General features: G+C 42.8%; 2 protein-coding genes across 2 annotated transcripts; both read right to left on the reverse strand.

Moving 5' to 3' along the window:
- Positions 1-1,310: 1,310 nt before the first annotated feature.
- On the reverse strand, positions 1,311-10,885 carry mcm2 (minichromosome maintenance complex component 2). Its single transcript, XM_061070191.1, has 19 exons — positions 10,832-10,885; positions 9,372-9,574; positions 9,114-9,286; positions 7,652-7,918; positions 7,474-7,571; positions 7,035-7,156; positions 6,540-6,747; positions 6,298-6,432; positions 6,015-6,206; positions 5,816-5,909; positions 5,522-5,600; positions 4,794-4,965; positions 4,578-4,704; positions 3,966-4,078; positions 3,694-3,858; positions 3,505-3,579; positions 2,141-2,323; positions 1,686-1,841; positions 1,311-1,469 (listed from the first exon to the last, which is right to left on the reverse strand). Exons 1-19 carry the CDS (start codon positions 10,835-10,837, stop codon positions 1,359-1,361), a joined length of 2,679 nt encoding a protein of 892 aa, XP_060926174.1. The 5' UTR covers positions 10,838-10,885; the 3' UTR covers positions 1,311-1,358.
- Positions 10,886-12,132: 1,247 nt separating this feature from the next.
- pigu (phosphatidylinositol glycan anchor biosynthesis, class U) lies at positions 12,133-21,468 on the reverse strand. Its single transcript, XM_061069693.1, has 12 exons — positions 21,339-21,468; positions 20,663-20,727; positions 19,501-19,560; positions 19,160-19,222; positions 18,388-18,497; positions 18,153-18,253; positions 17,208-17,305; positions 16,961-17,115; positions 15,539-15,682; positions 15,297-15,421; positions 14,383-14,525; positions 12,133-13,983 (listed from the first exon to the last, which is right to left on the reverse strand). Exons 1-12 carry the CDS (start codon positions 21,466-21,468, stop codon positions 13,870-13,872), a joined length of 1,308 nt encoding a protein of 435 aa, XP_060925676.1. The 3' UTR covers positions 12,133-13,869.
- Positions 21,469-23,402: the final 1,934 nt, after the last annotated feature.

A 23,402-nucleotide genomic window follows, 5' to 3' on the forward strand; every position in this document is an offset into this window, starting at 1 on the left:
GGACTCTGGGTGGATGAAGGTCTGCGGGCTCCCTGTGTGTGTGTGTGTGTCCGGTGTGTGTCCGCGTTGTGAGGCTGGAGGACAGACGGAGGGACAGAGCTCAGCAGGATGGGATCTTCCTCCTCCTCCTCCTCTTCCTCAGCGGCTCTCTGGGTGGACGGAGGTCTTCGCGGAGACGCGCTGCTCGTGGCCGCGCTGTGGGCTCTGTGCTGCGGGTTCACTCCGCTGAGTCTCCGGTGTGAGGCTGGAGGACAGAGCTGCAGGATGTGATCTTCCTCTTCCTCCTCCTCCTCTTCCTCCTCTGCTGCTGCAACGACGCTGAAATAACCGTGCGACTGCTGCGGGCTGCTGTTCACCCCACCCGCCGCTAGATGGCGCCAGAGATGAACCCTGATGCGTTCAGGTGCTGCACGTACACAACAGCTCCAAAACTTTTATTACAAGAAAAGCTGATATGACCAAATCCTGCAGGACATTAAAATATATCAAAAAGTATTGTTTTATATTTTTTAGGAATAAGATGTTTTGTGAATCACACTGAATGACGCAGAGCAGAAGTTTAAGAAGTTAAACAAACAAGTTTAATATCAAAACACCAACAATCCAACTTCAAGTGAGTTTCCACAGTAGAAACTTTAAACACGGGTTCCTTTTAACATACAAGATCTTTTTACGTTCAAATCTTCAGGTCGAACTTCCACCAGAACGAGAAGAAAAGTCTGTTTCTACGACAACACGGACAAAAACATGTACATTTATTTACACTCGGCCCCTCGTGGGGACAGATACAGACAGAAAACAGAGGATCGGCTTATTTTTCTGAAACATTAAATTCTCATATTTAATTCTGTATTTTTACTGAACCGATTTCAGATCCACTCTTCCTTTAGTTTGTGGCGCATGAACTGAACCTTTAACGTCCTGAACACACGTAAACTTATTCATTCCCCGTTATAACCAACACGTTAAATAAGCCGTTGAAACCGTACATCATCATCTGTGAGGAATCAGCTACTTCCTTTTCCTCCATCGCTTTTGTCAGCACATGTAATGGTCAAACCAAATTCCTCGTCTGTTTTCCGCTCCGAGCTGTGATTGGATGAGAGCTGACTCCTCCCCTTTCACACACGTCCTCCCAGCTCCTTTTCTCTCTTCAGACATTTTCAAATCACTTTCTAGAGCTCAAAGGAAACAACATCTCACTTGTGACACGTCCGACTCCGACATGATAACAACCACAAGCACTGTTTCCTACAACGATGCCCAGAGATGGGCCCAGAAATCGAGTTCAAGAAACACTGTTAGGGAGGAGGAGGAGGAGGAGGAGGAGGAAGAGGAGGAGGAAGAGGACAGAAAACTCAAAACTGCTGCAGGATCAGTTTCTTTTTGCCGTCGTGGCTGAACTTGTTGGAGCGGAAATGGTCGCTGTCGTAGAACGCAGACAGGTTGTGGATGTTGATCTGTCTCGCCTGCAGGAGGAAGAGGACAGAGGAAGAGGAGGAGGACAAACAGAGACGATTAGAACTTTCAATCCTTTCTCACTGTTGAGCAGAAAAAGCATTGTGTGAAAATGATTCTGCATCGTCTGAGGTCAACCGATCCGGGATGTATCCGTGACGAGTCCCTGACCTGGGATCACGCAGAGTGAAGGATCTACACCGTGTGAGCGTGTGGTTCCTCGTTACCTTGTCCTGCAGCTCCTTCTCTGGAATCTCGATGGTGTCGTTCTGGGCGCCGTAGCGGTTGCGTTGGTAGGAGACCTGCTCGGCCACCAGCTGCTTGAGGATGAAGAGCAGCAGCTCGTTGTTGTCTCTGCGGAAAGAGAGATACCGAGCGAACGTCTGCGAGGGAAACAGATTAATGAACATTAGACACAAACTGACCCTCCTGATTTTCATCTGTACTCTCAGAAATTCTATTACATTTAAAAGTATATTATACTTTTACACTTTTTATTGAATTCAAATACATTAAAGCAATGTAAAGACAAGAAATATGTATAAATCTTGGGTTTGTTTACACTTCACAGCAAATTTGAGGCTTTGAAATGAGGCCGAATTGTGGATTCACACTTCCTGTTTTGCAGCGGAGTCAAAGTTCTGAGACCCTGATTCATCGGTGACAGTGAGAGACCACGAACCTTCCTCATGCTCCTCATGACGCTGAACTTCTGCGTGTCGATGAAGCTCTCCAGCATCACCCTGATCGCCATGTTGACGTCGTCCTCCAGCACGTAGTCCCTCAGGTGGATCTTGGCGTGGGCCTCGGCCATTCGGATCATGGACTCGATGTGACGGACCGTGATGGGGATGCTGCCTGTCGCCTGTTGGTCCAACATCAATGAGACGTTAGGGATTCTCCAAAGGAGCAACGGAAAATCACAACCACACAAATACAGGGTTCATACACATTTTGACCAATGGATTTCCATGACTTTTCCATGACTTTTAACCAAATTTCCATGACCGAACATTGCGTGAAATCTCGGTGTATACGCGAAAAAGTGACAAAATGTAGTATTCAAACTAACAATGAGAATTCCAAGGCATACAGTGTACCTTAAATGACACAAACCAAAGTATGCCTGCTTATATTTTGAGCATATTTCTTTAAAAATGTATGAATTATTTAAAACTCAGCGTAAATGAACTAGGGATGGGCATTCGATTAAATTGTCTTAATCGATCGTCGGAAGAATTAACGATAAATTTTTCGATTAATCATTCATATTTTTATATTAAAATTCACTATTTATAGCCTATATTAAAATGCAGTGAAAATAGAAAAAACAGCGTGTTTCCTCATTGAGATCTTTATTACAAGATTAACAACTCTTGTGGCAGTTAAACAGGATCCGTTCAATGTTACACTTGTAAATAAGCGCTGCTGTCCTCCTAAGCCCCGCTGAGAGAGCAGCTAGCCGCTGAGAGCTAGCTCCATCTGACGGCTCTCGACCTCTCAGTCCGGTCGTTGTAACGCCCTCACTCCCGGAACCCCTCACCCAGACCCGGGTCTGTCCGGGTTACCCTCCGCGTGGACTGAGGGTCCGTGTGCGGACATGAAGCCGAGCAGCAGAGGCTTAGCTTCGGGCTGCTTCCTCCAGCTGCTAACAGACACGCTGTGCTGCGTTCAGGGCAACTCGGATATTCCGACGTCCTGCCACATAGCGAACATGCAATAGTTTATCGATGAAAACATGTCATCAATGAAATTCTTAATGATCAATTAATCAATAGTCGAGTATTTATGCCCATCCCTAAAACGAACGACATGAAAATAAGAATATAACAAATTTCCATGACTTTTCCAAAACTTTTGGGAAATTATTTTTTTCCATGACTTTTCCAGGCCTGGAAAAACACATTTTAAAATTCCATGACTTTTCCAGGTTTTCCATGACCGTACGAACCCTGTATATATACACACACAACCTTAAATTCTATGATATACTTGATTGTGTGGAATTTCTCCTCAGTGACAGGTGGAAATGTTCAGAGGACTCACCATCGACTCTTTGCGGAGTTCGCTGTAGATACGAGCCACTTTGTCCTGATCCATCTGGTTCAGTTTGGGATGAATCTGCAGATTTAAAAGGTTCAGATTTTTAATGTCCACCGGTCAAACTGGTTAAAGCCCAACAGTCGTGTGTGTGATGAACATGACGGTGACTGTCCGGGGTCTGCGTGGTCGTACCCGCTCTTTGGCGTAGATGATGTACTTCCTCAGCAGCTGCTGGGGAATCGGCGGCACGTCGGACGAGTTGGGCAGCACCACCTCCTCTAAGGCCACTCCCCTTTCCTTGTGGCTGGGGTGATGTTTGATGTGGGAGCCGACCACGAAGCGAGCCAGCATCTCGTCCTGTCACGAGCCAAAACGGGAGAGCGGTGAGAAGGATTCGTGGACGAGAACCATCCTAAATCTGGACAGAATCCTTAAAAGGAAACGAGATAAAAGGGGGCGTGTACCTGCACGGGGTCGATTGTGTCTCGGACGACACACAAGACGTCGAAACGCGACACGATTGGCTCCGTCAGGTCCACGTTGTCAGCGAAGGTCAGGGAGGGGTCGTACCTGCCGCCTGCAGGAAACACATCCGCTGTTACTCAAGAGGACGAGACAACACTGCAAACACAAACTGAATCATAATGAAGTTATAAATCGTAAGTCATCGACCGGCTGATGAACGTCTTTCAGTCCGAAACCTTCAATGTCTCGTTTCTACCGTCTCAGTGACACAAGAGAGAACTACTTCAATCTGAACTTAGAGATTCTGACTCTGCTCTTTAACGACCTCTGACCTTTGATAAATCAAAATCCCGAGACTCTTTATTTTTACAAACTTCTCACAAAAGCCAGAGAGAAGACGTCGTATCTCCCGTCTTTTTAAAGTGGTTTGAGATTTGATATCACGATCGTCCTCATTATGTCTGAAGCTCTTCATGTCCCCGGCCTCAGATCACATCTCCATCAGCTCCCGGGCGCCTGACGTCCTCCAGCTGGAACATCGCGGCTCTAACCAAACGCTCGAAGGTCGCAGGTTTTTCTCAGAGTCGTGGACGAGCCTCTGAGTTACGTACCGATGGGGTTGGAGGCGGCGATGATGGTGCACCTGGCCTGCAGCGAGGTGACGATGCCGGCCTTGGAGATGGAGATGCTCTGCTGCTCCATGGCCTCGTGGATACTCGTCCGGTCCGAGTCGTTCATCTGGAGCACAGAGACACGTCTGCTTTCACGTCTGTCTCACTAAAGGGTGAATCGGGTTCAGTTTCCCCGGCCGGTCACGCGCCGCTCACCTTGTCGAACTCGTCGATCAGACAGACGCCGCGGTCGGCGAGCACCAGCGCTCCGGCCTCCAGCGTCCACTCCCGGCTCACCGGGTGTCGCTGCACGTAGGCGGTCAGCCCGACGGCGGACGCTCCCTGACCGGTGGTGAAGACGGCGCGACTCGACACCTTCTCCACGTATCTGCAGAGAAAAACACGCCAGGACTCAGTTTCCACCGTCAGCCTACGATAACTTTGGTAATCTTTCCATAAAATTTGCTTTTAAAATTTTATGCACAGTTGATTCAGATAAGGTTCACACGCTGCAGTGTAAAACAAGTTGAGTCGTGTGCATTATAAATTATTTTTTTAATTAAAATTAAAACATTTTTAATTTCATCAAATTTTCCTGTCCTCATTTAAACATTAACACTTGGTTTATTTGTTATTTTACTCTTAAGGTTTAACACGTCAGTTCACAACTTCTGCCAGTTATTAGTTATTATTAGTAGTTATTGTGGTTGACCACATACTGTCAGTGACCAGATTATTAGGTACACTCACTCAAATTAACAGTTAAATCTGTTTTTCTGTCCCCGTGTAACAAACCTGAAACCACCAGACTAATTGAAGCACTGTAATCCAACTTATTATATTCTATATTCACTTCAGTAGTACTAGTACACACACACACACACACACACACACACACACACACACACACACACACACACACACACACACTGTAACACACGTACTTGAGGAACTGGGACTTGGCGGTTCCCGGGTCTCCACACAGAAGAACATTGATGTCTCCGCGCACCTTGTGTTTCCCACCTGGAAAAAGAAAAAGAGCGTTTAGTGTTTAGCCCTCACTGCTGGTAGTCGAGTCACGTGACCGATAAGAGCCAATCAGGAGGAGAACGTGGGCGTCATGGTCAGATCAGTGCGGACGCAGTCGTAATATCAAAGACTAAAAATAATAAAACTATCACAAGTTCGCCGTAGAGACCAGATTTCTGACCGGCTCACGTGTGGAGTGGAATCTTTACCTGGGTTTTTGGGTTCTCCTCCGAACAGCGCCAGAGCCAGAGCTCTCTTGATGTCCTCGTGGCCGTAGATGGACGGCGCCATGCTGGCAAAGATCTGCAACAGGAAACGAGTCAGAGATCACGTGTGCAGCCGCGGTCGTTTCACTGGTGAAACTCAAATCGGTGCTTTAGTGTCACACGTCTGGAGCCGGAGCCTCACCCGCTCTCCGATGCGCTCGTCCTTGGACAGCGTCACGATGGCCTTGACGTCCTCGTCCGTCAGCTCGGCCACGGCGACGCCGTCGTCGCGGCAGGTGATGTGGTTGGCCAGGATGACCGTGGCGAACACCGGGAAGCCGTTGGCCATGTTCAGGGAGCCGTCGTAGTTGTTGTGGTAGATTCCTGTCAGCTCCTGAGAGGAGGAGGAGTCACAGCATCAAGTTTAGTCTCTATTTTCCAAAAAGTTTGTTTCGATTATTGATCCTTTTCAAAAACAGACTCACAATCTCGTCTCCGGGTTTACAGTTGTCGACAAGGTCGGCCAGCAAGATGGCGTCTTTGGAGCGAGGGAGGCGCCCGGCGGCCACTTTGCCGGGACTCTCCTGGATGGTGATTCTCTGGTAGTTCTGGTAAACTGTCTGCAGGAGGAGGACGACGTCTGGTTAAATTCACAGAAACAAAATGACAACAACCTCCTCGTCGGTCGACACGCGACGGAGGGAACGACGTCACGCTTTGTGCTCACCTCCTCCATGTTGATCTCGAAGGGCCCCTGGGACTGACACTCGGGACAGGAGCCCGGCTTCACCTCCTGGTTCTGGGACTGGAAGAAGGGCCCCAGCACGAAGTTACACTTGTTACAGTTGTACTTGACCATGCCGAGCTGGGGGAGGACGCCGGTGCAGCTGCTCACCACACCGCTGGTCCGGATCAGCTGGTTCAGGTGCAGCTGCCTGGAGGAGGAGGAGGAGGAGGAGGAAGAGGAGGAGGAGGAGGAGGAGGAGGAGCAGGAGGAGGAGGAGGGGGAGGAGGAAGATGATTGGAGCAGCTGAATCAGATGCAGCTGAAATCTGATTCATTTCTTCTTTCCCTCATTATTTCTGATAAAACTGAGTATTTTTTTATCGAAGATCTTTTAGTGCCCGATCATATGTTTTACAGTTACAAGGAGAATGATGGAAAAATCGGGTGAACATTTATTTCCGAAAGACACTAATTAGCATGAAGAGTAGGAGTGTACCTGAGGGAGCGGATCTCCTCGACCAGCGGCAGGTTGCAGATGCGGACGTGGATCTCGTGGGCGATGCGGCCGTACTTCGGGTACATGGCCAGAACTACTTCTTTGGCTGCTTCATCGAAAACCTGACGAAAAAAGGCAGAGACACGATCGGGTCGGTTTTATCGAATCTTACGTTCGATTTATTTTACAACTGTTGTCTGGTTTAGCTGAAATTTTTATGTGCTTTCATATATTGACGTTTGGAAAAAGCTTGAGGAGCAGCAGACGGTTTTATAGTTGGAAGGTTTTTAAATTTAAAAGTTCCGTTCCAGAGTTTCCAAACTTCTTAGATAAAGATGCTTGAAAAACAGGTTTTAAAACTGGTCTGGTCTTGACTGCTGCAGCGTTTGGATTCGTCCAAAGTTCATTAATGTTCATCAGGAGGAAAATCTCAACTCACCTTCAACATCTCAGTCGGAGCCTCTGGTAGAAAGTAGGCCAACACGTGTTCTCTGGCAGCCAGATCTTCATAGTTCACCACCAGACTTTCCTTGTTCTCTGAAATAACAGACGCAGGTTCGTTCAAAAATCCTTCATCTACACATTTGGGTTTTATCGTCGGGGAAAACCTCGGCTACCTTTGCACATGTCGCTGATCTTCTCCTTGAAGACGTTGTGGCCGTTCTCGTCCACGTGGGTTCGCAGGAAGTTCTTGAAGCGGTTGTAGATTTCCAGTCTGGGAGCGGCCGTGGAGACCCACTCCCTCACCGTGTGGCCCTTCATGTCCTCCAGGTTCTCGATGCTCTCGATCATCTCCTCGTCCTCTCCGTCCACGCCCTCCGCCGCCCGCTCGGCCAATCGCCTTCGCCGAGCCGCCGGGCGCTCGTCGTCTTCATCTTCGCTGTCTGGATGTAGGAAGAAGAAATGAGTACGTTTCACTTCCACACACACACATCGGTCTGCTGAGTGTTAGCTGAACCTTCTACCCCGAGGGTTTCGAGTCTACGTCGGTCAACAGTTTGGAAAAGTAGAATCATTAACAGTCGTGATGAAGTAAAAACTGAAACCACGTTCATGTTGAAGAAAAGGTCAAAATATGATGAGTCATGGAACCTACTACCAACAGAAATTATAAACGTGACACGTAAATGTACAACATACTTGTGACACTAGATGGCGATGTACTGTTCATAAATGTGTAGTATTCTCTTACATGGTTTTGCAGTTTTTCGCTTCTATGGAATTGGATATAATCAGTGTTTTATATCATGACAAAGGTAAAATTGCATAACCACTAAGTTAATTTTTGATATCTGTAATTTAAAATTGTATGATCATTATTTTAATGCATTTTAACTTTTGATATTTGTAATTTAACGTTTTAAATGTTTGACATTGGTATTGTAATGTATGTTTTAAATGTTTGATATCTGTATGTGTGTCTTAAATGTGGACCCCACTAAAAGTAGCTCTGTCTTAGGGCGGAGCTAATGGGGATCCTTCTAAATAAACAAATAAACAAATCTCTTGCGTTTGAAAGGAGCTTGTGATCAGTTTGCAGTTACTTTGTACTTTACATGTTTTCAGGCAGTTTAAAGCTAATACTTGTTAAAACACAGTAAACATCTGTAGAAATCTTAGGCTCAGATCTATCGAATCATTCCAGAAACCTCGATCCAAATGTGGAACACGCTTCTTCCCTTAATCACCCTTATAAGGTGACATATTATGAAAATTCCACTTTTGTAGTGTTTCTACACGTTAACTTGGGTATCCCACGATTTGTTGTGGTTCCTCTCTGTCAGGAGCGATACGCTAGATGGCGTCGAATGGGATTACGAGCAGAATTGACGTCATAGTCTCGCTACACGGCCTGGTTAGCTCACAAGCTAACGCCCGCGGGTCAATCTGAGGAGGGCTGTGCTTAGACATTGTAAAAAGGCTGCTGTTTTAAATGATCCTTGTGGTATTTTTACCAAAATATGTTTCAGACATTTCATTAAGACCCCGATGAACCACATCAACTGCAGTAAAATGGGCATAATATGTCTCCTTAAATACACAAACATTCAGCCCCTCCCTCCCTCCACTCCTCCTCACCGTAGAGCAGTCCTCTCCTCAGGCGCCCGCTGACGCCCTGCTCCCGGTCCCTCCGGCTCATGGCGTCCTCGGCAGCGGCCCGGGCTCCGGGCGACAGCTCCGACAGGTCCTCGTCCTCCAGGTCCAGACCCTCGGCCTCGTACTGATCCAGCGCCGGGATGGCACGGTAGTCCCTGAGGAGAGCCGAGGAGTCGGTGTTGTTTAACAGAACAAACAGGTCACCTGATGTTGAGCTTCTGAACGCAGCCCGGTGCTCACCTCTCCATCCCGTCCCCAATCAGCTCCTCCCCATCCCCGTCCTCCTCCTCCACCTCCTCCTCCCCGGGCACGGGTCCGTCCCCCAGCAGCCCCTCCGACTCGTCCTCGAACGGAGGCAGGTCTCGCCCCGGGCTGGACGTCATGTCTCCTCTCCGGGAGGCTCGGCTGGGGCTGGTGGCCATGTGGAACGACTCGGAGGAATCCTGACACAACAACACAAACACGTTTCGTTTTTAATCTTCATCCCCAAACCAGAACATGAGGTGATCTACTGGAACTGTGGAGCTGATACAGCATCATTGTCAATGTGTTTATAAAAGTATGGGTCTAGGTTTTTCGAAGATATTAATATAATTGACAGTTTATTTGATATTATAAGTGATTTTATTTTGCCCTCGTCTCATTGGTTACTGACAGTTTCTCATGATGTTGCAGGTTTTTACTCGTACAACACAAATGTTCAGATTATAAAATACGTTTCTGAGCAAAGCAGGAAATAAAAGCAGCTTAAGTTTGCTCCAATTCAACATTCAAACGTCCACGTGTAATTCTGCATAATGAGAATTGTCTCTGACGGCTTAATTTGACAAAGTTAAATGTTAAATGCATCGTTTTCACTCGTATAATAGTATTTCTTTAAGATTCAAACAAACGTGTATTTCTACAGATCATTAAATATATCCTTTTTACCAGATTTAATGGATTTTGTCCATCGTTGCCTTTTTAATGTTCTTGTTTACCTCTATAAACTAATATCAATCAAACAAATGCTTATCAAACAAACAGTTTATCTCGTGTGTTAATCTTTGTAAGTTACATGTATTTCGAACATGTGACATTTCCTTTGTTTAGTCTGGAAGGAGTTCATTGAGAATAACTCCTGCACCCAAATACATACAAGTACAATAAGTACACAAGTTGGAGTTATGTGCATGTTTAATGAACCGAGTGTTTTTTTATGATGAATATTTGTCACATGTATTAACATCTATGGCTAAATTAACCGATTGAGGTAAAAGTAAAATACGTTGTGAAAGGAGCTCATTAAATCATCAGGATGAAATGGAAACGTTAGAATTAATAAAGTCTGAAGGATTGAACTAAAGAAGAATGGATGATCAGGTGTTTTATGATATGATATCTTGATAGTTGTATTCTTATTAACCACATGTCAGCTGTGCTCGTTGCGAACATCGAACACAAACAAACACGTGTTGACAGATACACGATCCTGATGTTCTGATAGAATTATGACGAGAAACTAAATCATTAAAAACATAAGAATCCACATTTCGGACAGAATCTCCGTTTCTCTGTTGTTCAGCCTCAGGAGTGAAGAACACACATCGAGCTGATTCTCTCTCTCTCCTGCGACACGTGATCCGCTCGGTTCTGTCTCCGGCACCGAACACGTGACTGGATGTTAATAGTAATAATTGTTTTCTCAGGTTTTCACTCACCGCCATGTTTCGCTGCTGCGTCTGTTTCTGTCGCTTCGGCACAAACTTCTTTCTTCTTCCGGTCGGGACTCGCTTTTCGCGCGAAACTACCACGTGACAGCGAAAGCCCGCGAAAAGTAATGAATATTCAGATGGGACTCTGACGTCTCGTGTCCTGATTCGTCGATGCGGTCCACATGGGGCGGGGTCTGGAGGAAGAGTACGCTTGGTTTGGGCGGAGACTGTGACGCGTTCTATTTTTTTCCCGGGAATATTTGGTATCACTTTATTTAAAGGAAACGTCCCAAAAAGTTCATTTATCAACATTTCTTCTTTTTTTTAATACAAATTAAACCATAAAACATATTGATTACAGCACATCTGGGTAAAAGATACACCAGTTTTAAACAATTTCAAATTTTACTAATATTTTAAGATGAAGATTTGCTGAATTGAAGCAAAACATAAGGACTGATTTCTGTATTTTATTTTGATATTGAAAACGAGAGTATTAAATATAATACAGGGGCTGTTTCACGCAGCATTTCTGTAAACATCTACATTTTTAAAGTCCTCAGCAGTTTAAATGATCTGATTGAACAAAGTTATTGAAAAAAAAACGTATTAAAGATAGGTCATTTTAAAAAGAAATTAAGCTGTCATCAGCCACAGCTGTACTTTGTGTTATTGTTTGTGTTGCTTGATGACTCAGTAAAGTAAGAGGGTGGACAAGTATAAACTCACATAAACAGACTTATGTGGGCTGCAGTTCTCTTTTTCCTTTAACATTTTGAAATATATAGTTGAAATATCTTAAATAAAACAAAATCTTCTGATACATCAAATCCAGCTGACTGTGAGAAACGAGTTTCTTGCTCCGAACAAAGTTTTCATCACAACCTCTTCAAAGTCCACTGATCATCACACTGTGTTAAGGACAAGGAATTTCAACTTCACTCATTCTGAAGAACGATATTCATCAATTCATCTACACAGGGCATTTTTTAGAGGCAGTCATTTGTACTTAGTGATAATTAGATGTACTCTCATATGTATTTTTTGATTTTAATCATGAAATTTGAAGTTTATTCTCCTAAAATGCAAAATAGAAACAAATTGTGAAGTTCATATAATTAAGGTAGTTTAGCTGAAATCAAATATTCAACAAATCATAAATCAGTTTTGTGGTATTTTTCCAAATTCCCAAATTTCTAATATGTGGTAAAAATGTTGAATACTGCACAGGTACGACTTCAATGTGACATTTTTTTTATCACAGCAACTTATATGTTATGTTTTTAAAAAAAAACAGACAACAGGAGTAAACCAACACCTCAAGTTTAATAATCATCATTTCTGACATCATGGTCATTCATTCATCAAATGTACCATCATCCCTTTCACACCTGCACTTAAATATCTGTAACAAAACAAATCACATTAGTATTTACAGTATCAAAAACTGAAGAGTTCCTGATTTGATCTCAGATAACAAAAACAGAGGAAAGAAGAAAAAAATGAAATCTCATTGCAAAGTTTTCAGTGCAGGAAATAAATAAATATCACAACTCATTTTTCACTCATTGGTATCAAAACGCCTCGATGACTTTCAGCTGGAACAAATGAGCATTTCAAACGACACGGGCAACAATAAAAGTCCCGTACGTCCAGACAGGTGATATGTTCTTATCTTGTGCTATGAAGTTAATCACGTGTCGTAGGAGAACAGCAAGGATTTTACAATATGACATTATAATGTGAAAATAAACCTTGAAAGAGATATTATTAAATCATCTTTACGCACAAGTTAATATCTTCTGAGGACAAGATAAAAAATATCACCTGTCGTGAATTTAGCGGCTCTTACGTTAATGATGGAGTTAGTGTTGTGGAAATGGGAATGATGACTGTTTAAATCAAGTCGACAGAAACATATGGAGTGCTTGAGGTTGTGTCGACTGAGGGTATGAACGTGTCCCAATAACAAATAAAACCAAATAAATGATTAATTACGTTTGTTTACACATTATGAGCCAAAACTCTAATGCTACAAAGCTGTAGTTGTGACGAGTGGTAAACACAAGGCCGCTGCAGAACCAGTTCCTTTAACTTGGTCCAGAAAACTAAAATCTGTTTCTTCTCCCCACAGATTCTGAAGCACTTTACTTATTTAAGACACATTCACTGTGGTCTTTGTCCGATGTGCTCTCGGTAAACTAGAAAGAGAGAAATCTGGGTTTTAGAGATGAATCAGTGTGTGTCTGTGTGTCAGCAGCTGAATCGATCCCTGCCCCCCCGGTAGTGTTTGGGTTTATGTACCATGATGAGGCGAGTTCTCGTTCGACTGGATTTCACTTGAGATGCAACACTGGCGATTTAGAGTTTGTTAATTAATGAGGAAACTATGAGAGAGAGAAAAACAAACAGTGCAAACAACATGAGAAACATGAAAGAATTGAAAGAGGATTCCAGACAAAACCCTTCAAAATAAAAGATTTCTTCATCCTGTCTGCCTATGAGTTCCAGTGTGAACACAAAAAGAAAATGTGTGTGTGGGAGAGCTGTAAAGGATCAGGAATGATCATGTCAGCAGCAGTTTCCCCACATTTTTACAATTTTCTTCTTCAGTGTTCAAAGAGGAACAAGACTTCAAAGTAAAAGCCTTGCAGAGGGACAGTGCATGGGAGTTGGTGCTTCAAAATAAAAGCTGTCCAGGACGGAGCTGCAGGATAAACACTGCGTCAAAATAAAACTCTTCTGGAGTGGCTGCAACCAAAGAGGAGACTTCAAAATAAAAGCATGGTAGGATCCAGGTGGAATGAAGCTTAGAAAAGAGTAAAGAGGATGGAGATGTTTCTCCACATCCAACATCTGCATGGGTCCGTTCTATGATGTAGTTCTGTTGTTTGCATATGAAGTTGTACCAGACACACGTTCTGTGCGCGTGTCGAACCAGTTTGGTTTTAGAAGTCTTTTCTTTGTGTTCGTCCGCTTTGAGGAAACGTGAGACGTCGAGCAGTTTCTTCCTCTCAGGCCGAGGATGTGAGTGAGTGGGCGTTTCATTTGAGCACCAGCGTCGCCTCGGAGCCATCTTTCCTCTTCAGGTACAGCCCGTAGGTGAGGTGGTGCTCTCTCCTCAGGAAGGCATAGAAATAATCAGATATCAGCAGAATCTGAGGGGAGATAAATGACGGACACAGACGGAGTCATTCACAGTGTCTCATAACAGGAGTGATTCAGATAAATTATGGTGTTCGCAAATCATAAAGACGAACGAATTAAAGCAACACTATGTAACATGTGGTGATTAATTGTGTTCGGCTCCATGTATGAGCGATGAATTTGTGTAGAGAAAAAAGACAGATTCTGGTTATTTAGTCTGAGACGTTAATCGATCGGTCGGGAGTTTCTATTTCTTATTCGATTTTAAAAAAACGTGGGAGATCACGGATATTGGAAAAGTCCCAAGTCACCGAACCATCTCAACTCAGTTCAATCAAGCTGCTGGTTTGAGGTTAAAAAGTTTCATATTGTAGCTTGGTCTGTAGACGTCATCAGGCAGGAGGTCGTACCTGGGCCACATTGAACAGGAGCGTTATGGCGTAGTAGAAGTTGGAGTTGGCGCTGCCGGCGTAGATCCAGAGGTGCCAGAGAACCGGGAACAAGGCGGAACAGGCCAACAGGACGCAGGACACCAGGAAGATGTTCCTCAAGACTGAACAAGGGTAACAAGGACAGAGAGAGTTTCTATTACACATCTGGATATGATGTCCTTCACTGGTTCACTGAGCATTGGTTTGATTGATTTTAGTTTATAGAGGTAAACAAGAAAATTAAAAAGGGCAACGATGGACAAAATCCATTAAATCTGGTAAAACGGATCCATTTAATGGCTCAAATGATCTGTGTTATATTTATATATAGATATGTTTATGTCTAAATAAATGTTACTTTGTATAAATATTAGAAAAAGTGAGTAAATAGGAAGTAAATAGTGAGTAAATATATATTGTTTTTCTAATGTGTGGTGTATATATTGTGTTTTTATGTTTCTATGTTCATTGTTTGCACCAATAACCAGAGCAAATTCCAGGTAGGTGTAAACCTACTTGGCAATAAAAACCTTCTGATTCTGATTCTGTGTTGTTATACCAACAACTGCAGGTTATAATTTCAACATATTTATTTAAAGTTTCTGCACAGATGCTTAAATTTACCTGAACCACCAGCTCCCTACGTACAGTAGCTATATGTATTTTTTCTATGAGCATCTTTGGCACAAGAACCTCTTTTCTGGATAAATTCAATTCTACCTGATCTCATTTTCACATTGTAGCTCGATGGAGCTTCGTCATTTAGGTCAATTGAAGTGTTAAATGCCTCAATTAGGACGTAAACATTCACCTTTAGTTACTGTACATTTCAACACATCAGCCTCCACACAACCTTCTACTGAATATTCAACATCTGCATTTAATAAACTCACATCTGTGCAGGTGACTCCAGACAGGAAGGAAGGCCATGTAGAGGGCGATGTCTCCCACTGTGGGGTAAGACTTAAAGATGGAGATCACAGCCAACTGCATGAAGATCAGAAACACTGGATGCTCCCTGCAAAACACACACACACACACACACACACACATTAGAGTGAAGTCAACAAAGGGACAGCAGCTCTGTATCAACTCTGGAGGACGGACGGCGTTAAGGATAAGACAGAGGACGTACTTGAGTTTGATGGACAGCGGGATGGTGTAGAAGAAAATGTTGATCTGAAAGACGCAGAGGAAGAAGAGGCGGAAGTGCTCAAACATCTCGGCGAAGAAATACCAGAAGAGGCCGATGTTGGGGGTCAGGTCTGGAACTGAGAGACTGGAGACGGACGGAAAACAGACACGGTGACACGAGGACAACAAAGAGACAACAATCACAGAACAGGGGACGTTAACTCAGACGTGAGGAGAAGTAAACAGGTCAGCGAGGTTCATCTTTGCAGAACCTGTATTTATCTCGAGCAGGAGGTTTTTGTCATTCATCATAATTTATTTTGTTACTGTTTTCCAATGGGGCATTATGGTTCCTTCAAGGTCATACGCCTTGGAGGAGGGATGCGTTCTCATGTCTCTGTTGTACCAGCATCACATCTCAGAGGCAGCAAGTGGGAATGGTTACTTCAGCCGTCGTGAGGCCGCTCTTCACAGTGTATCTGCAGCTGCATGTGAGTCCTCATGCACAACACAACCACAACAGGGAACCTCTAACTAGGGTTGCAAAGGGGCGGAAAGTTTCCGGTAAATTTCCGGAAACTTTCCGGAAACTTTCCATTGGAAGTTAAGCTCGGGAATTTTGAAAAAAAAAAAAAACCTACAAAAATTAAACACTGAGCAATAAAAACATCATTCAAAACTCTATTTTAAAGATGTATGGAACGTTGAGTTTCAACCCTCCACTGTGCATTCTTCCATCACATGCACAGATAACTCCCAGCATGCTTCACTCTACAGCAGGGCTACTGAGGCCTGCTGTAGAGTGCAGGACTAGTCAGGTAAGTTTCCATGATATTACCGGGAAAATATATTAGCATGCTGATTGAGGATTGTTCATCTGTTCATCTAGACTATTTCCATTCATTTATCCATCAATTGTAAAATATCAGTACAGACGATTCCAATTGTTTGGCTAACTATTTATATCTCTGGCATTGCATTAGTGTTTTTTTACAAACTTTTTTCTCATCTTATTCTACAGAACAATGCCACGTGCACTCTCTCATGTGTGGAGACATTTCACCTCATCCAATGTAGAAGGAAAGGCTGTGTACATTTGCAAATACTGTGCAAAGACCTATGTTAAGAATGACACAACGATGCAGAAGCATATAGTCAAGTGCCCAAAGTTTCCTCAGGGCTCAAATCAGACTATGACACAACAAAATGTTTATATTTATGTCTGTATATGACAAGGTAAATACAGTTAGTATAAATTACCCACAACATTTCCAGTTTATTCCCGTTAATACCCGTATATTCCCTCGGAAAGTTTCCAACTTTGAATATTCCCGGAATTTTGCAACCCTACCTCTAACACAGCTGCACCTTTAGAGGTCACAAGCTCCCACAGGGAACCTTCCACCTTCTGTTGAACACTCACATGAAGCCGTAGACGGAGGGCAGGTAATCCCAGGAGCCGAGCAGGAAGAAGGAGAGGCCCACGATGACGAACAGGCTGCCCAGGTACATGAAGGCGTACTGGGCGATGAACCACCAGAAGCTGGCCCGGCGGAAGTTCACCGGGATGTACTGTCGCTGGAGAAACACAGACGCGGGAATGCGAGTTTGAATTTAACACAAATCTAGGAAACAACAATCAGACTCAGTTCCATTCACACGCAACCCACCTGCATCAAATAGAGCAGAGCTGGAGCGCACAGAGTCAGAGGATAGATGGACTGATACGTGGCCAGGGACAGAAATATGGCACTGAGCAAAACATTTCCTGCAACACACACAAGTACAAACATTAATACAGATAATATAATCAATTTGAGTTTTTTCTGTTTTCTGGTATTTTAAAAGTTGCCGTAGATAGATAGATAGATAGATAGATAGATAGATAGATAGATAGATAGATAGATAGATAGATAGATAGATAGATAGATAGATAGATAGATAGATAGATAGATAGATAGATAGATAGATAGATAGATAGATAGATAGATAGATAGATAGATAGATAGATAGATAGATAGATAGATAGATAGATAGATAGATAGATAGATAGATAGATAGATAGATAGATAGATAGATAGATAGATAGATAGATAGATAGATAGATAGATAGATAGATAGATAGATAGATAGAGTACTTTATTCATCCCCAAAGGGAAATTAAGTTGTCATAGCAGCCGGTATACTTGAATACAATAAAATACAATACAATAGAATAAAATAAAAAATATTGAGGTAGAAAGAATAAAAAAACAGGAACACAAGATAAATAGATAGATAAGGTGCAGTGGCAAGATGATGGTAATAGTACTGATGATATGATGGTAATGTTATTGTTAGACAGTATATAAAAAATAGTACAGTATATATAGTATATAATATAACATAATATATATTTATATATGATAGTATTTATACCAATATAATAGCAGAATCTGCAAGAGGCCCGAGGACAACATTTATTTATAGACACTCAGAGAGCCATTTATAATCAGTGAAGCGGACACAAGAGGGTAAATACTCTGATCAATCCTGCAGTGAAATCACTCAGCCAGAAAACTGAGGGTGACATTCAGACAGAGAATAATCCCGACGTGGTTTAAATCCGACCGTACCCTTTATCGTAGTGAGGATGAAGAGGGCGATGACGGCGTTGTTCAGGGCGCAGGTCGACATGGCGACGCAGGAGAGGATGGTGAACGGGTTCAACAGATAACTGTGAAGAACGGGAGAAGAGTGAAGACAATAAAACTTCACGTTTTAGGCTGGAAGATTAGTCACCTGTTGTTTTTTTTGTGTCTTACGTACAACAAGGGTTAGTGAAAACTAAACTGGGAGCATGGTACTTACAACATGGCTACTTTCAGGGGGATGTAGTACATTTCCTTGGGGCTCCTGATGAGCTCCAGACAGTCGAGGGGGTAGCGGTCGGCCTCCAGAGCATATCTCTGCTTTCTGAACTGAAACAGAGTCAACAACACGTCAAATATCTGAGGACATGGACAGAGAAACACACAGCAACCAAAGCTACAATCCACCCACTGCTCATCGGCCACTGGGTGACCCACAGGATTCACACTACACACCTACAGCAAACATTTTATTGCAATTACATTATTTTTTTAATGTTTTAAATGAGGCGTCTCTTGGTTTTACCCTTGTTTTAATCACTTAAAAGTTGCAACTGTACCAAGCCCCAGAGATTTACTTTATTTGTCCTCAATTTTTATTTATTTTTGACATTCACACCAACACTCAGTTTAGAGTCTCCAATCCACCGAACCTTAATCTGTGTGAGTTTGGACTGTGGGCGGAAACTGGAGAACTGGAAAACTTCACGCAAACACGGGTTGAACGTGCAAACTCTAGATTTGAACCAAGAACCTCCTAGTTTTAAAGTGAAAGGGTTAACAACTCTATCTGCGTAAAATATACAATTCACCGGACATGGTTTGGTCCCTTTTATGTGGAAAAAAGCTGTGTGATTAAAATAAAATTCACCTAAAAGACATGCAACTACGTACACAAGAGGAAATATAGAGAAAAGCAAATAATATCGACTCGATTAAATATTATAATTGGTATTACATTATTTGATTTGCCCATTTTTCTATTTTCTTACCACTTGTTTGTTGTAGTCCTTCACTGCCAGGTAAAGTGCCACAGCTGTGATCACATCTGCTAACTGAAGAGACACAACCACAAAGAGTCAACAACAGTCTCTGGAATATAACAACAATATGAAAAAAACACACAAATATTCTTCAATACAATCACTGGAATAATAAATCTGGCTTTCACCATATTTATCAGAGAAAATATTAAATCTCGTTCATATTCCAGACAAACAAAGACATGTTTACTTGTATTCATATCGGATCGTGTGGGAAATATCCACACTTCAACCTGACTTCCATTAGGTTCATTAAAACACAAACTGATGTTTTTTGTCGTCCCACTCACTATAAATGTTATCTCAGCGTAGTCCACCAGGAAGTGGAAGAGGTAAATGATGAGAGGAGTCTGAAGGGAAGAGAAAAGGATTTATTAAACATATTCATGGTGGTGGAAACATGCAAACCAATTAAGATCTTTTGACACTAAATAATTGAGTTTTGTTGATTTCTCTACATTTGAATAAAGCAACAAAAAAGAAAAGCCATAAAAAAATCTGGACATTTACTTTGTGTGTTTTTAAAAGGTTTATGCTTTATGGTGGCGTAACAGTCAAATTGTAATGAAACTTCTGCAGTATTGTTATTACATAAACTCTACTCTACTAACCATTAGGGACGGGAATCGGCAGGGACCTCCCGATACGATACTATCACGATACTTAGGTGGCGATACGATATGTATTGCGATTCTCAGGGTATTGCGATTCGATATTACGATTTCCTGGGATTTCTTTTGGTTATTTTTTTTTTTTTAAATACTGGACCATGGAAAAATGTTGAATCATACCTTAAAATACAACACAGTCAAATTCACTTAGAACTTTACAACTTTTATTTCAAATATTAACATTAACGACTGCCGGGCAGCCAATAGAGAAAATAAATAAAAATGTTCCCTATTATTGTATAGCCCCTGTCAACTGCACACAAACTGAGAGATTAAGAAATTTATGCCACTTAGGCTACTTTTAAACAATAAATAAAAGGTCAATTAAATAGAATGAATAAAAGTTTACTTAAAATATAAACTTTGAAATAAACAAAAAGTAGGCTATTTTTGTTTGCATGTAGGCGATACAAAGCTAGTGCTTGGGTGTGTTTAGATTCTTGTGCAACAACAAGAGCTGGTCAACATGCTCTGGGGTGATGTTGCTCCCCCCATATACCCCCCCCCCCCCCGTATAAACCAATAAATATGTTTAAAAAATCGATTAGGGAGGCAGCATATCGATTTAAAATCGTCATTCACAAGAATCGCAATTTGTAACTGAATCGATTTCCCCCCCCATCCCTACTAACCATGTTGGATTTCCGTGTTAAAGATGATAAACTTTGTTGTTTTTGCATCTTTACGAAACGGAACTGCTCATTTATTGAGCTTTTCTTTATTATTTAAGAAGATAACTAGTCATGGTGTAAATCCCCCCCGGCTTGTGTGAGCCTCTCACCTCATGGAAAACATCTCCAGAGTACGGTGAGACGCCCAAATCCAGCAGAGCCAAACCTTCAACCACTGCACACAAACAGACACACAAACAAAATGTCACACAACGACAAGAAGATCAGCTCTGCTCATCACGTCTCTGTACACAAGCAGCTACACACGCTTTGTCATGATGCAACTTCCTGCTGCAGCTGCCTAATGAACAATTCATGATGGGTTGTGGTGTTTTACTGCAGCTGACACACAACAGTAGCCTGAGTGTGTGTGTGTCTGTGTGTGTCGAGAGAGTCAATCCCTTACACAAAAACATCAATGTTCCTCCAACAGACTGGTTTTAAATACTACACAATGTACAGTATCACACACACACACACACACACACACACACACACACACACACACACACACACACACACACACACACACACACACACACACACACACACACACACACACACACACACACACACACACACACACACACACACACACACACACACACACACACACACACACACACACACACACACACACACACACACACACACACACACACACACACACACACACTCTTGCAGTTGAACCGGTTTGTGGTCCCTGTCACCGGGGAGCAGGAAGCAGCCGCCCCGGGGACCCAGCGGCTGCTCCCCGGGGCCGGCACCTCTCTCCCCGGGGCTCACCTCTCTTCCAGGCGGTCAGCGGGGACACCACCTCCACCCTCCCGGAGATGAGCTCCGTCAGCCCGGCCCGGAACAGAGCCGCGCGGAGGGTAACAGCCACGAGCAGCAGCAGCGTCAAAGGAGCCGCCATCTTGACAGGGAAGCGATCTCCGCCCCGCGAGAGGCATGACGGGAAATGTAGTCCGTTCTTGCACCGGACAATATGACAGAACCAAAGAAGAGCCCCTGACGAAAAAATAAATAAAATCAAATCATTAATAAGAGTCATTTCATTATTAATGTTATTATTATTAATTAATTATCAATATTCAACAATCAGAGAATGGTATTTAATCTAAATTCAAGAGAGAGCGGAACAACAAAACCTCGGCATGGTTTCCCCTCCGGACCTTTTATGTGTCGGATCAAAGCACAACGGACAAAAGGCGGATGTTTTCCTTTTATTAAAGCTAAATTAATAGATATAAATTACTTTTCTGTTCTCAGAAAATAGATTTTGAGCAGATCAAACTTAATTTGTTTCTTTTAGCCGTTAGCCGAAACCAAAGAGTCTAAAACAAAAATATTCAAAAAAAAAATAAAGCCAGTATGTTGAGGAAATATAATGAAATGTATTGATACATTTTTGTTGTGTCAGGTTAATGATTGTGTGTGCTTTTATGAATTGTTTAAAAGTAGGTTTAACTGAGGAACTAATAGAGTTTTGATAGGGGCTTTGTTTTAATTTCAAATTGTATTGAATTATCTGCTTTGTTCATGAATATCTTGGGGAAAAGGAGCAGATTATATAAGGTTATTCTTATGTCTGCTCCTTTTCATGCAATTAAATGGTTTTGTTTGGTCAATGAATGAAATTGAACTTATACATAAACAAATTGATCCTTCTTATTTATTATCTAATGCTACTTGACGCAAAGTACAGTGATTACCTCAATTAAAAATCAGACAAAATTGTGTTTTTGTTTTATTCCAATTTCCTCACGGAGCTTCATTGGTGTTGTTGTTGTTGAACTTTTACACTGAAACGCTGAGGCAGGAAAAGCTCACCGCTGCTAATGGACACTTTCGTTTTCGTTTTTCCATAAACGAAAGGGGGGGGGGGGGGGGGCATCGAGCTCGTGGCAGCGGCAGCTCGTAGAGGCACTTCCGGTGGCAACAGAAACTGCCACTGATTTGTAAAGGCAGTTGCCACACCATGGCTTTGGTGTGTGACGCTTTGAATTGAATAAATAAATGAATGATGTTTGTGACACCAATGCATAAATTATGAATTTATTAATATGGTGTCTGTCTTTATGATACAATGGCGGGGTCAAAAGGGCAAGTGGAAAACAAATTGGGCAGAGGGCTGTGATGTGAATGTGCTTGTGTGACTAAAGACAACATGTAACATGTGAAATAGGGGCAAAATTTTATTCATTTTATTCCTTTTTGCATTTAAAAAATAACTTTTCCGCAGTGCTGGGTTTTAGGCAGTTTTCTTTATTTTAAGTACCAAGTCCACAACATGTGAGGGGGGGCATTGCGTCCGGCTCGCGAGGCTTTGATCGTCACCACATACGACATCAACACAAGCCTCGATACGCGCTTCACAAAAATCTTCCTGGATTTACTCGACACACGCTTCGAAGCCTCAACACGAAAGGACACATCACAAGTAACAACTGCCTCCAAACAGTCTGGCATCAAAGGCATCTGCCTCCAAACAGTCTGGCATCAAAGGCATCTGCCTCCAAACAGTATGGCATCAAAGGCATCTGCCTCCAACAGTCTGGCATCAAAGGCATCTGCCTCCAAACAGTATGGCATCAAAGGCATCTGCCTCAAACAGTCTGGGATCAAAGGCATCTGCCTCCAACAGTATGGCCTCAAGCATTTGCCTCAAACAGTCTGGGATCAAAGGCATCTGCCTCCAACAGTCTGGCATCAAAGGCATCTGCCTCCAACTGGCATCAAAGGAATCTGCCTCCAACAGTCTGGCATCATAGGCATCTGCCTCCAAACAGTCTGGCATCAAAGGCATCTGCCTCCAACAGTCTGGCATCAAAGGCATCTGCCTCCAAA

This window comes from Limanda limanda, chromosome 4, assembly GCF_963576545.1.
Source record: "Limanda limanda chromosome 4, fLimLim1.1, whole genome shotgun sequence".
Taxonomy (NCBI): Eukaryota; Metazoa; Chordata; class Actinopteri; order Pleuronectiformes; family Pleuronectidae; genus Limanda; species Limanda limanda.

Excerpts from the sequence above, each read along its gene's own strand:
- mcm2 (XM_061070191.1), bottom strand. Across the intron at positions 7,157-7,473 it reads CTCCGACTGAGATGTTGAAG|GTTTTCGATGAAGCAGCCAA; the intron begins GTGAGTTGAGAT and ends TTTTTTCGTCAG. Across the intron at positions 2,324-3,504 it reads AACTCCGCAAAGAGTCGATG|GCGACAGGCAGCATCCCCAT; the intron begins GTGAGTCCTCTG and ends TTGGACCAACAG.
- pigu (XM_061069693.1), bottom strand. The coding sequence starts at position 21,468 with ATGGCGGCTCCTTTGACGCTGCTGCTGCTCGTGGCTGTTACCCTCCGC. Across the intron at positions 15,683-16,960 it reads CCCTCCGTCTACGGCTTCAT|TCTCTCAGTTCCAGACCTGA; the intron begins GTGAGTGTTCAA and ends GTCCGTCTCCAG. Across the intron at positions 14,526-15,296 it reads CTGGAGTCACCTGCACAGAT|TCTTGAGGAACATCTTCCTG; the intron begins GTGAGTTTATTA and ends ACCCTTGTTCAG.